The sequence below is a fragment of the Sprattus sprattus genome (assembly GCF_963457725.1).
Source record: "Sprattus sprattus genome assembly, chromosome: 20".
Classification (NCBI taxonomy): domain Eukaryota; kingdom Metazoa; phylum Chordata; class Actinopteri; order Clupeiformes; family Clupeidae; genus Sprattus; species Sprattus sprattus.
The window spans coordinates 10,051,180-10,063,775 of NC_137918.1; the positions used below are offsets into that span (position 1 = coordinate 10,051,180).

The 12,596-nt window shown below is 37.5% G+C and overlaps 1 protein-coding gene across 1 annotated transcript; it reads left to right on the forward strand.

Moving 5' to 3' along the window:
- Positions 1-1,728: 1,728 nt before the first annotated feature.
- Positions 1,729-11,451, forward strand: LOC308381567 (nuclear GTPase SLIP-GC-like; the record flags this gene model as incomplete). The annotated part of the gene is made up of 16 exons (XM_080859162.1): positions 1,729-1,744; positions 3,415-4,095; positions 4,318-4,438; positions 4,577-4,799; positions 4,901-5,110; positions 5,233-5,427; positions 7,732-7,919; positions 8,077-8,113; positions 8,212-8,304; positions 8,388-8,472; positions 8,670-8,803; positions 8,899-9,078; positions 9,189-9,346; positions 9,429-9,558; positions 10,632-10,740; positions 11,396-11,451. Coding segments are annotated over exons 1-16 (2,601 nt in total). The 5' UTR covers positions 1,729-1,743.
- Positions 11,452-12,596: the final 1,145 nt, after the last annotated feature.

Here is a 12,596-nt window from a genome sequence, read left to right on the forward strand (position 1 = left end):
GACGTCGTTGTGTGGTGAGAACTGATAGAAAATCGTAAACAACAACAATTGCCGGTGGGGAGAAGCCATTTTTCCATTGACTGGAAGCCTGCTTTATTTATTGTAGGTTACAAAAAATAAAGAAAATGGCGGCGATTGTTGTTGTTATCGATTTTCTATCAGTTCTCACCACACAACGACGTCTCATCTTTGCTGCTTGAATGTCGGTATGTAATGGTATGGAGTTATTGAAACTTGCTACGTGTAAAAAAGACTAGAAATTGAATGTTTATTTTTAAGCCTCGAAAGTTGCACTGGGTGCCTTTAAGTCCTCACCTGCCTATGAAAAACCCAACCCAGCAGTACAATCTGTGGGTGTGAGCATAGGTATTTCATCTACCTTAAACCAGTCCTTCAGCTTTACATTAGCACATCATTTCCAAACCTCAGCCGTCACAGAGAAGTCACACAACAGGGCCCACACCTTGGCCTAACAGCGCACCAGGAACTCTTGCAAGTACATTACAGAGTGTTCACCGAGAGAGAGAGAGAGAGAGAGAAAGAGAGAGAGAGAAAGAAAAGAGGCACATTAATATATTACCAACCTTACTATGCTTATGACTAAAACAAGCCAATATAACTAAACATAACTCATCACAACTAAACACATACCAAATCCCCAAAATCAATTAAACTGGGCTACAGGCAGCGCATGTTGTATTGTGAAGGAGGGCCTTTACAGATCCCAGTTACAGCATACAGAGTGTGTTGCAGCTGTCTCCAGTCAGTTAGGCACTAATGTGTATCCTGCCATCCTAACTCAAATCTGCATGCACAATGTCAGCCAACCATAACTAAAGATAATTCAAATAAAAGTAAGAATCTTAATAATACTAAATGCAAAATGCAGGTTGGCGTAGGGCAGCAAGGAATCGCAAACATTAACCACACAAATCAGACATGGGAATGAAAGCAGTGCACAGGGAATTGTGCCAGAGTGTGTTGAACAAATTATACAAGAACACACCTACATCAATGAATACAGACATCTCTATATAAATCATCACATTACCATTACCCTCAACATCAATCAGGGTCTCCTCTGCTTCATCACATAAATGTGCTTTTTGTTTATCAATACATTGTATGTATATGAGAGCAATCTGTAAAGTAATCTTGTATATTCTGTTAATCAAAGTATGTTAGCACTTGTGGATTGAAGACAGATGGGCAAAGAACTCGATAAACTGTGACAGTTCAACTGAGTGGATAGTGAGCACATTTAATAAAGCCAGCTGGATTTGCTTTCTTAATTATCAAGTTGAACTTTGCTCTTCGCTGGTTCGTGACAGGGACGGTAAGATTTATTTTGTGCGAGAGGAGCAGAAAAGTGGACACTAGGCACAAACAGTACTGGAAAATGTGCGGGAATGGAGATTGCTGTCTGATGTCGGTAGCTTTTCTACAGAAGACTGTTTTACGCTCAATGACTTGCTGAATTTAGGTTTCTTTTTCTGGGAACTTGAGCGGGAAGCGTTGCTGGTAGATCTGGTTTAAGATCTCAAGTTTGGAATGTTTGGAATGTAGAATGTAATTTACACATTAGCTAATACCTGATGCCTTAGCCTGAGTAATTCATTTGGTCGTCGCCTGAACAAGGTGAACTTTAATGCGTTTGGATGTTTCAATGTTCTATCAGAAAAATTCCTATCCAGAGCTTCATTGAACATAAGCAGAAGAAGCAGTATGGAACAACCGCCAAACAGTAAGTTATTCACTCCATCCAGCATTTCTTACTGCATAAATTGCGCATAAAATAGAGGAAAACAAGACTATTTGTACACCAGTGGAACAGGAAGTCATCGTTGACCTCAAAAGAGTTCCTTATCAAACAGGTGAACTTAAAAATGTAAAACATGACTGGAAATATTCTTCAGTTAGATTTTAATTACAAGATTTTTCTAGGGGTGCCAATAATTGTGGCACACATGTTTTGGGGGAAATTATTTAACAGTTTTTTTTTTCCTTTCAATAATTTTACTTCAATGAAAAGGTTAGATTTTTGTGAATATTTTGAGTGAAAGACCAAGAGGATAAACAGCAAAGACATATTTTTTTATAGCCTGTTAAGCTCATATTCACTAAAGGTGCCAATAATTGTGAAGGGCACTGTAACACTTTTTCGTCAGTCAGTGGAGAACAAAGAAAGTAACGTTGGTGGAGAGGAGGTAGAGTAATGGACGAATTAAGGTTACTTAAAAAGCGAAGAAAACTGGACCAGCAGGCGAGGTAACAGGTTTTTTTCCAGACAGTAAGTAAGTTGATGCCAGGGGCGTATCTAGCCCTATTTTGGTATTATGCTGGAGCCCCCCCCCCCCATGTATAAATATAGAATTGTAGGCAATGCACGTAGCAAAAAAAATATGTATATTCATTTGGACCCCCCCAAAGTCTACACCATGGTTACGCCCTTGGGCCTTATAAATTATACATTTTCTAAAAGCTGAAGTTATGAGGATTTCATTTTATCCCTATATTAAGGGGGCAAAAAACTTTGCATTTAATCCCGTTCAGAACGCACCCTTTGTTTTCTAGCTACACTTGATAACATGAGTACAAGTCATATAGGCCCATAGTGTAGGTGTATGACCCAGTTGTCTCGGTTGGTACATGAGAGCTAGCCTGGCCATTACCAGCCTGTGACTCCATTTCATTCCGTCTTTCAGTCTGGGCCAACCCAATGCATTTTGGTTTCCGAGATCGGCGGGTGCTTATCTTGAGGTTTAAAATCATTGGAGTTCCCTTAACCAATCAGCAACGTTTAGTAAGCATTCGGTAGATTAAACTCTTCCCAAAGCCAGTTGGGAGAAGAGCTACGACGTCCTTTCCAATCATAAAACTTACAAGAAAATGCTCTTGTTCCCCTTTTAATTTTCTGATGTTCTCGAGAGTTGAGACAACTTTTCCGATAGCTTTTCGTGTATTTTCCTCCGAGGCGAGTTTTGCGTCACAGCTCTGAACTGTTCGCTGATTGGTCCTGCAAAATTTTGAGTTCTGGAGACGATTGTCAATGGGGTTGGGCCAGACTGAGTATGACCTTGAAATCAATTCAGGCGGAAATACGTAGGCTGGTGTCACCAGGCTACATGAGAGCCCCTATATGCCACAAAACCAAGTACACAAATTGAGTCTGTGGTCTCCAGCCCGTTTTTGTAATTTTGATTGCAAAAAAAAAAAAGGCAAAACAAATTGCAAAATCGTGAAGGGACTGGTTATTTTAGGATGTATATGAACGAATTATGTTTTTTGACTGAAAACAAATTGAGAAATATTCCAAAATTCAAGAGATCCTCAAGAATTTATCTTTATTTTGCCGAATCTTAATTATGAATGAATGATATACTCTTATCTTGCAAATGGTTTAATCTTCTGCAGTGAGGCTGTTGTTGCTGGGAAAGAATGAACTGGACAATGGACGAATGGGAAACCTCATCCTTGGTAGAGATGCATTTCAGACTGAAGCCTTTGACCTTTCTGAACAATATGTAAGTGAGAGGGTCAAAGGACAGGTGGAGGGAATACCCATCACAGTCATTAACACTCCTGACCTGTTTCATCCCCAACGCACACAACTTGAGCTCTTGGAGGCAGTGAACGAGTGTGTGTCCCTGTCTGCTCCAGGGCCTCATGTAATCCTACTGGTGCTGCAGCCTGACAACTTCTCAGAGGAGGACAGAGACAGAGTGAAAGACATACTTAACTTGTTCAGTAAAGAGGCCATAGACTTTACCATTGTACTAACTACTGTTAGAAGTGTCCAACATGTCTCTACATCTGACGCTGGTGAAAGAGAAGACCCTTTAGACCTGATCATAAAGGAGTGTAAGATGAGGCATCAAGAATTTGATAAGAATTGCAGATCCAGTCAGATCCTTAAACTCCTTGAGAAGATAGAAAAGATGATGGAGGAGAATGGGGGAAGACATCTCACCTGTGAGGAAATTGGGGTGATACCAGGGGGCTCATTACTTCCAGAGAGCAGACAGAAAGGAAAAAGAGGTAGAGAGAGTGATTCTCACGAAGAAGAGGAATGGAAGAGGATGAAGAGAACAGGAGGTAGGGACCTGTGATAATTTTTTTTTTTTAAATGTCTCTATTTCTATTAAAGAACGACTGTTCTGAATAAAGAATGGCTCTTCTGTGGGTTACCATATGGACCCATAAACAAGTTACTGAAAGTGTCATCATTCCATAGTTAATACTCTGTTACATCCATCTGCTCCACAAATTGTCAAAGAACAGACATTGATCATTGGCTTATGGTCTTTTCATTTATAGAGATGAAAGAGAATGAAGCCGTACAGCAAGCACAACAAGTCATGGCACAGGTTCAACACAAATTTGAGAAGAAAATCAAGCAGCATGCCAACAACAACACAAAATTCATGAACTTCATCAGGTACATTGCCTGTTTCAGTAAAATAGCACTAATTAACATGCATGATGATGTCTTCCTGATTCTGCTGTCTTCCTGAATCTATTTATCCATATATCTATCTATTTTTCTATCTATAACTTGTTTGTTTGCTGTGTTCAGGCACATTATGGAAGATCTGCTAAAGAAAACGTTAAAGAAAACCACTATCGGTGTGTTTGGAAAGACAGGAGATGGTAAAAGCTCCCTGATAAATGCCATCCTAGGTGAGGAGGAGCTGTTACCGACAGGGACACTCGATGCATGTACATCAGTCATCATACAAATGGAGGCTGGGGCTGAGAGAGACCAGTACACAGCAACTATTGAATTCATCTCAAAAGAGGTTTCTTACAACTGTTACATTACCACTGTCATACTGTAATGTTACAACTCACATCCTTTGTTTAAAATGAAAACTGAAAAATACTTCATGTTCATTTGTAGGAGTGGGAAAATGAGCTAAAAAGCCTTGTAGGATTTCTAGCAGAACACGGAAAGGATAAAACCATCTGCAAATTGGCAAAAGACAAGATCGAAGCACTGTATGGAAAGAGTGCAACTGGAAAAAGCTTTCATGAACTCATGAACAACGATCGTTCAACAGATATCGCAGCCCAGCTCAGGTTAAGCACTAAAACCATTTCAAAGCTTGAGGTAAGTTACAGTTCTTGTAGCTGTAAATTGTAATTTTACAATTCACAGTTCAAGTGAGTTTATTTACAGCTCATATTTGTGAAAAATTATAACTTAATAAGTCTAATATCATGCTCAAACAGGCCTCAGACCTCTCTGAAGAAATCAGGCCTTATATTCAACATCACAAGTCTGATCTTGGGCGACTCTATTGGCCAGTAGTGAAGACTGTGAGAATCAAAGTCCCAGATCACCAAGAGCTTCTACAGAACATCGTGCTAGTTGACCTCCCTGGAAATGGAGACTGTAATCAGACCAGAGACAAGATGTGGAAATCGGTAAGTGCGGACTGTTATTGTCACAAAGTAAAGGAGATTCTGGATGCATGTGCAGGTTATCGCAGAACTTATTTGACTGAAACAAATGACTTAAAGAAGTCACAGGATTCTTGTCGTCTCAGACCTTAGGATTAGACACCATATTGACAGTACAATTCCACACCCAATCAAAGTGGAAAATAAGGAGTATTGATACAAAACATAAGAAAGCCATATTAGGCAAAAGCAGTTTCAGTTAATGATTTGATCACAAAGGTTAACTGAGAGACAGCAGCATAAACAAACCTGACATAGAATGACCAGCAGGGGGAGAGAACAAGAGTGTGACATCATTAAACAAAACATTGTTTGCATTCATTTATTAATTAATTAATAGTATATACAGCTGCGGAAAAAATTAAGAGACCACTTTTAAAAAATTATCAGTTTTTCTTTTTTTAATATTTATTGGTATGTGTTTGAGTATAATTAACACTTTTGTTTCATTCTATAAACTACTGACAACATTTCTACTGAATTTCAAATAAAAATACTGTCATTTAGAGCATTATTTGCAGAAAAATGACAATTGGTCAAAATAACAAAAAAGATGCGGTGTTTCCAAATATTGATTTCTGATCTCTTCCTAAGTTAAAGCATTAGTATTGTGTATTTTAAAGGCCCCCAGTGCAACTTTCGAGGCTTAAAAATAAACATTCAATTTCTAGATTTCTAGAGATTTTTACACGTAGTAAGTTTCAATAACTCCATACGATTACATATCGACATTCAAGGAGCAAAGATAATACGTCGTTGTGTGGTGAGAACTGATAGAAAATCGATAACAACAACAATCGCCGCCATTTTCTTTATTTTTTGTAACCTACAATAAATAAAGCAGGATTCCAGTCAATGGAAAAATGGCCTCTCCCCACCGGCGATTGTTGTTGTTTACGATTTTCTATCAGTTCTCACCACACAACGACATCTCATCTTTGCTCCTTGAATGTCGATATGTAATGGTATGGAGTTATTGAAACTTACTACGTGTAAAAAAGACTAGAAATTGAATGTTTATTTTTCATTGAATGTTTATATAAAGTTGCACTGAGTGCCTTTAAGAATGAATATGAACTTGTTTTCTTTGCATTATTTGAGATCTGAAAACATTCCATTTATTTTGCTATTTTGACCAATTGTCATTTTTCTGCAAATAAATACTCTAAATGACAATATTTTTATTTGAAATTTGGTAGAAATGTTGTCAGTAATTTATAGAATAAAACTAAAATGTTAACTTTACTTAACTTAACTCATACCAATACATAGTAAAACCAGAGAAACTGATAATTTTGAAGTGGTCTCTTAATTTTTTCCGCGGCTGTATTATTATTAGTGCGTCGGTTAAACGCCTTATTAACGGCGTTAACGCAAACCCATTCTAACAATGTACATTTTTGTATCGCGAGATTATGTTTACAAAAAAAAAAATAGATTTACATTCTTTTTGGCCTTGCAAACTGTGTAGCAGGCTAACGTTACGGTTTGAGTGAATGCCGAGCGCGATACGGCAATGGATGATAAAAAGCTTCTGAATGGAAAGTTTACTTTTAAAAGTTGTGTCGTGCAAAAGAAGCGAGCTTCACTGTTGTCTAAAATGAAATGAATGAAAGCAAAGAAGTAGTAGTCTTACCTTTTATGGGCAACCTAACTGTTACGGTTCATTATTTCTGAAATAAGAGGCCTGACTGCTATGTTCCCAGCAAACTTGAAAAAAAGAAAATATTAAGCCATGGTTTAGCTGCACTATAGAGTCCTTGTTTACCTGAAATGTGCACTTTATAATTTTATTTTGTACCGCCCTGTTTGGCAATGTTGTTTTTCAATAAAATAAAACATTTGCATTAAGCAAACCAATCCACATTTCCATGTTGATAAGAGGATTAAAATAAAAAAAATTATGGAAAAACAAAATAACTGAAGGGAAATTTAGTATAGATACAAATGTGCGATTAATCGCGATTAAAAATTGTAATCGTTTGACAGCACTCATTATTATTCATGCTATGTATTCATGCTATTATTTAAGCAAAGCTACAGGTTCCAATTACATGAAAAATGTCATATTTGGCAAGTTAATTTATTTGTTAAAGAATTAAATATAGTTTATAGTTTCAATACACTGACAATAAAGTAGTACAGACACCTATTTTATTTTTCATACTGAATCAATGAAACCGGTTTGGATTATACTGTAGTTGTTTGTTATGAGAAATGTATTCAATTTAACCAAACAAACAGCAAAAATAATATCTTTTTTAACAGATGTTAAGGGAGTGCACATTTGTTTGGGTTGTGAGTGATATCAATCGAGCCACATCTGACAAGGCAGCCTGGGAGATCCTGAAGAGCAGCATGACAGATATGGTACAGGGAGGGGCATGCACTGGCATCACTTTCATCTGCACCAAAACTGATAATATGGATCCCCAGTCTTACATGAGATCAGAAAAGTCAGTCTTTTTTTTATCCTCAAATTTGTGTCTATGTAACTCTATGCAGTACTAAAGAGTGTGTTCAGTGTCGTTTGTTTGGTTTGTTAGGTTACTAGGTTTAAAACAGTATTCAGACAACTACAACAATGACATATTTGATTTTCACATCCCTTAGACTGAAGGATGAAGATCTAGAAATCAAAGCGGACAATGTAAGTGAAAAAAGTATACAAACCCACACCGCTTCATTCAATGATAAATCTATGTCAGATAAAATACAAAGTGAATTATTATTCTCCCTATTTCCCAGGAGTCAGAGTCAAAGAATAAATGCATACAGCACATGAATAAAGTGGCCAAGAATCAAGTGAAACAAACCTTTGAAGATCATTTTCCACCCCAGGTATTTTTCTCACCCAGGAGGTGTTTTTGATAGAATTTTGTAATCAATAAGCTGGCTGATTGACTGATTCAAATTTTTTTCAGAAATTTCACATCAGCATTTCAGTGTTTACTGTAAGTTCACGGGAGTTCTGCTCAAAGAAGCCAAATATGAAACCAGAGGACACAGGTAGAGCATCATCAGTGTTAGTAGTTGTCTCTTTTTTCCATCAGAGGAGTGTGTGCTGTTCATCATCACCCATAAAGGGAGATTGTTTATTTCATGAAGTGACCACAAACTGAGCAGATTCACTTGTCAATGTAGCCATTATAGCTAACAAAGACACTTTGTGTTTTCATTATTTTTATCTTTGGAAAAAACGGAAGAAATACCAAAGCTAAGAGAGGTGCTGAAGAGTCTTCACCTCAATCATACCAAAAGAGTGGCCTCACAGTATTTTAGAAGTGCCACAGGGATCCTGTCCCTCATACAGACATCCAAAGATGACAATGCGGAGATGGTCAGTGTCACCATTAATGAAGGTGTCCTTTTGTTGTCTGTAAATTAGTCTTATCTTGAGGAGAAACTGAGATTGTTCTTTGGTATGTGTTTCAGAATACGGACAAAGATAAACTGCACAGTGAACTGAGTAAGAAGCTGAAATATGGACTGAAACATCTAAGGGATGTTCGTTTAAAGTCACGTCAAGATGAACTGGAGAAGTGCCTCTCAGATGGAGTTATCAATTCAGAGATGGAATGTGCTGAAATAACCAAGGAAAATGTGGATGTACCAGTAAGCACTACTACTTGGCAGATTGCCAAAGACATTTTAACTTCTACAGATCTACCATGCTTTAATCCACATACATTTAATAAATGAAACATTCAATATCCTTTCCTTAGGAAGGCAGAGATGGACGTGGATACCATCAGACTCTATCAGCCTTGTGCAGAAACGAAGGTTACTTCAGGTCCAATAATGGAGAAACAAGAGACCTCAACAAGGCTTTGGCTGAAGTTATGTATGAAAGCATCAATGAAAATTTTAATACCTTGTTTCCGTAAGTATTGTTACAGTAGTCTTAGAAGTGTTATTCATCCAAAGCCTCCCTGTGTGACATGTGTCCAATGTTATATGTGCAGAAATAAAGGGGAAACTAAACTGTCAGTGCGGAAGATGATCAACCAATTCAGTATCTGCTCGATCAGTGTCACTAAGGGCTACAGCAACCCTGCAGCAATGACTCACATTATGAGGTTCTTAAAAGCTGAGGTAAGTGAGAGTGTTTACAGCGATCTATCTCTGTCTTTTTGGTAAATATATCACCAAATACAGAAGTTAAAAAGAAAAACTGGCCACAATATGCTATAAGTACAGTAAAAATATCAGTACCAGGTCTAATGGCTATTGGGGATAAAACACACCTCATTATTAGCTTGTAAAATTAATTATCCTATTGCGTGTTCCACATTTGACTAATGTGGTGAAACAATGAGCATTCCATGAATCCATTCAACTTTAGTGAGGTTGCCATGTATGTTCAGTGTTACTCCTCTCCTTGCTTCGGTTGGCCTTCTAGTACTTTTTTATTGGTACTCTCTAGTACTTGCACCATTGCACAAACCTACACTTTTACTCCAAGACAAGGAGTGCATAACGATGCATTATGTTGTCAAAGTGTACTGAAAGTGTAAAACTAAACTTCATAAAATGATGTGATGCAAGAAAGTAAGGGAAAATAATGGACGAAAATGGAAATCCACGCCTCTTAAAACTGTTACATGCACGGCTCGAACATGAACATGAAGGGGAGAACACGCTGATTTAGATAATAATAAAAAATACATTTATGACATGATAAAGATTATTTTAAAGAATAAAGAATGCAAAAGTGTGGTGCATATCAGTATTATGAGGAGTTTTCCAAAATGCCATGCAAAGTCAGTCTAGGGGTATAAGTCAAAAGACAACGGAGAACCAAATCCAAATGCCCGGAGGACCAGAGCAGCCTCGACTGCCGGCTGGTCAGGGCTTTTGTAGCCCAGCCAATCAAGAAAAACACGTGTCCCCAATCACCTGCTGCAAAGAGAGAGAGAGATTGAGAAAACAAGGGAGAGAGAACAGGCATGCCAACAGCACAGGGTCAGTTCGTAACAAAAGACTGACACTTTTCACAGTCTCACACCCACTTGTTTTTGAGGCTCTGAATTGAAGCGTTTCTCTTTTTAACTGGAATTTGTTGTTACATTAGTAATGCTGATTAATAGTTTTATTAATAATGTTTCCAAATTATACTATTGTTTGCTGACTGTAATATTTCATTGATTTCTCATGAAAATATACAGGAAGCCAAGCTGAAGCATTTGATAAATGGAGAGATTGCAGAGCAAAAGAAGGAAATATATGCATCAATCACAGATACCATCAAAGAAAACATGGTTCCTGGCTACAAGGGTAAAACAGTGGAATTGTGGTTAACTCCAGGAAGACTTAGTTGAAGAGTTATGTGTAATGCAAAATGTAATTTCGGTAATTACAACCAAATGTTGCTTGTTTGGCTGCAGATGCTGTAGAATGTACTGGAGAGGAATCCATGACGAAGAAGCAGACAATACTGATAGAACACACTGAGTCAGTAAAGCATACCATGTTCAACAATGCGAAGAATAGGATGCTGAAAATGTTCAGTATTCTGCGGGTTTGTTCACTTTTCCAAAATGAAAATTCTTTAGGAAAATTCAGTTACTGAATTGATTACTTTACAAATATTCAAACAAAATCTTTTAATATGTTTTTTTCTTTGCAAGATAATAATTCATGACCAGTTGAAAGAGAAGCTACTGGAAGCTATGAATCACACACTGCTGATTGAATCCGTCTTCCCGTTTAGCATGGGTAGGTCTAGGGTTAGGGTTAGGATCTCCACAGATCTTCATCATATCCCATATCCATCTGCGTGAACAGTAAACTCACATTCCAAAGCATTGCTTGGACAGTGATGTTTTTTAGTCTGATCAAAATGCTTTCTCAGGGGTCTGTGGGGCTGGGATCATTCTGCTGGCATAAATCACACGAGAAAGACGACTTACTGTGTCCTTCTTTGTTGAAGATGTCAGCCCTGAAATTGAAACGCTGGAGAAGTTATCTGCCCCAACTGATGAATAACAGCGCCAAGAATCTAATGAAGAATAAGTGTGGAAAACAGGTTTTTGTGTAGTCATGCTAAATGCTTATGGTTGGCAAGCTGTACAGAAATTACATGTATAAATCTTCTTTAGATTTTCTAGATACAGTGTGTTAAAACTAGTGTATGGTCCGTCTTTGTCTTGAAGGTCTGTGATTCTACTGTCTCTTAGAACTCTTTAAAACGACATAAACAACACAACATTTGTTTCAGTTGGGTTCTGAGTACTCTATGAACATCAGTCTCAGCTGTGTTTAAGCTTGAGCTGGGACAATCCCAAAAGGAATGACAGACATCATAAGTGTTCTATCATAATGTTAGTACCAAACACAAATGCTATCAGCCAGATTATTTGATCCTAATTAGGGTTGTAGCGTAAGGCAGGGAAACACACTGGACAGGTCGCCAGTCCATCGCAGGGCAGACACACAAACACATTCACACCTAGGGGCAATTTACTCTCTCCAGTTCACCTGACTTACGTGTCTTTGGACTGCGTGGAATCCAAGCAGATCCATGATTTTATTTGACTGATTTCATATTAATGTTTGGGACTTAGGGTAGTAGGCTTAATGTTTATGTTCAGGGTAATGGGCCAAATGTTTTTAGGTTTTAAGAATGTTAGATACAGAACGTTAGATATAGAAAACAGGCCCTGGGATCTGTAAAGTGCCTTGAGACCTTGATTGTTTTGGCGCTATATAAATCAAATTTAATTGAAATAAATTGAAAACATGACCCAGTTTCTAGTAAATGTAGATCCCATTAGTGTTTCCTTCATTACAAGTGCGGAATGAATAGGCTGAAAAGTTGTCCTTTGTAGATTATTATTACTTATTTTGGCATTACGCAATTACACTGAGAACATATGATACAGTAGGCTAATGAGCCTCAATGTGAGGGTGTCTCTGGGATTTTACTTCAATAAAGTGATTTTGTTTGTTTGATTGATTTACCTTTATGGATTTCTCTGCTAAATGTGTGTTTTCAGTCTTTTTCATATTCTCTGTGAACAAGGGGTTTTGTTTGATTAAATTCTGCAGGATAATTGAATGTTCATTAATGAAAGAATATCACCAAATTAAAAAATAAATAAATGTCAATTTATTAACAAATGTTCTAGTGA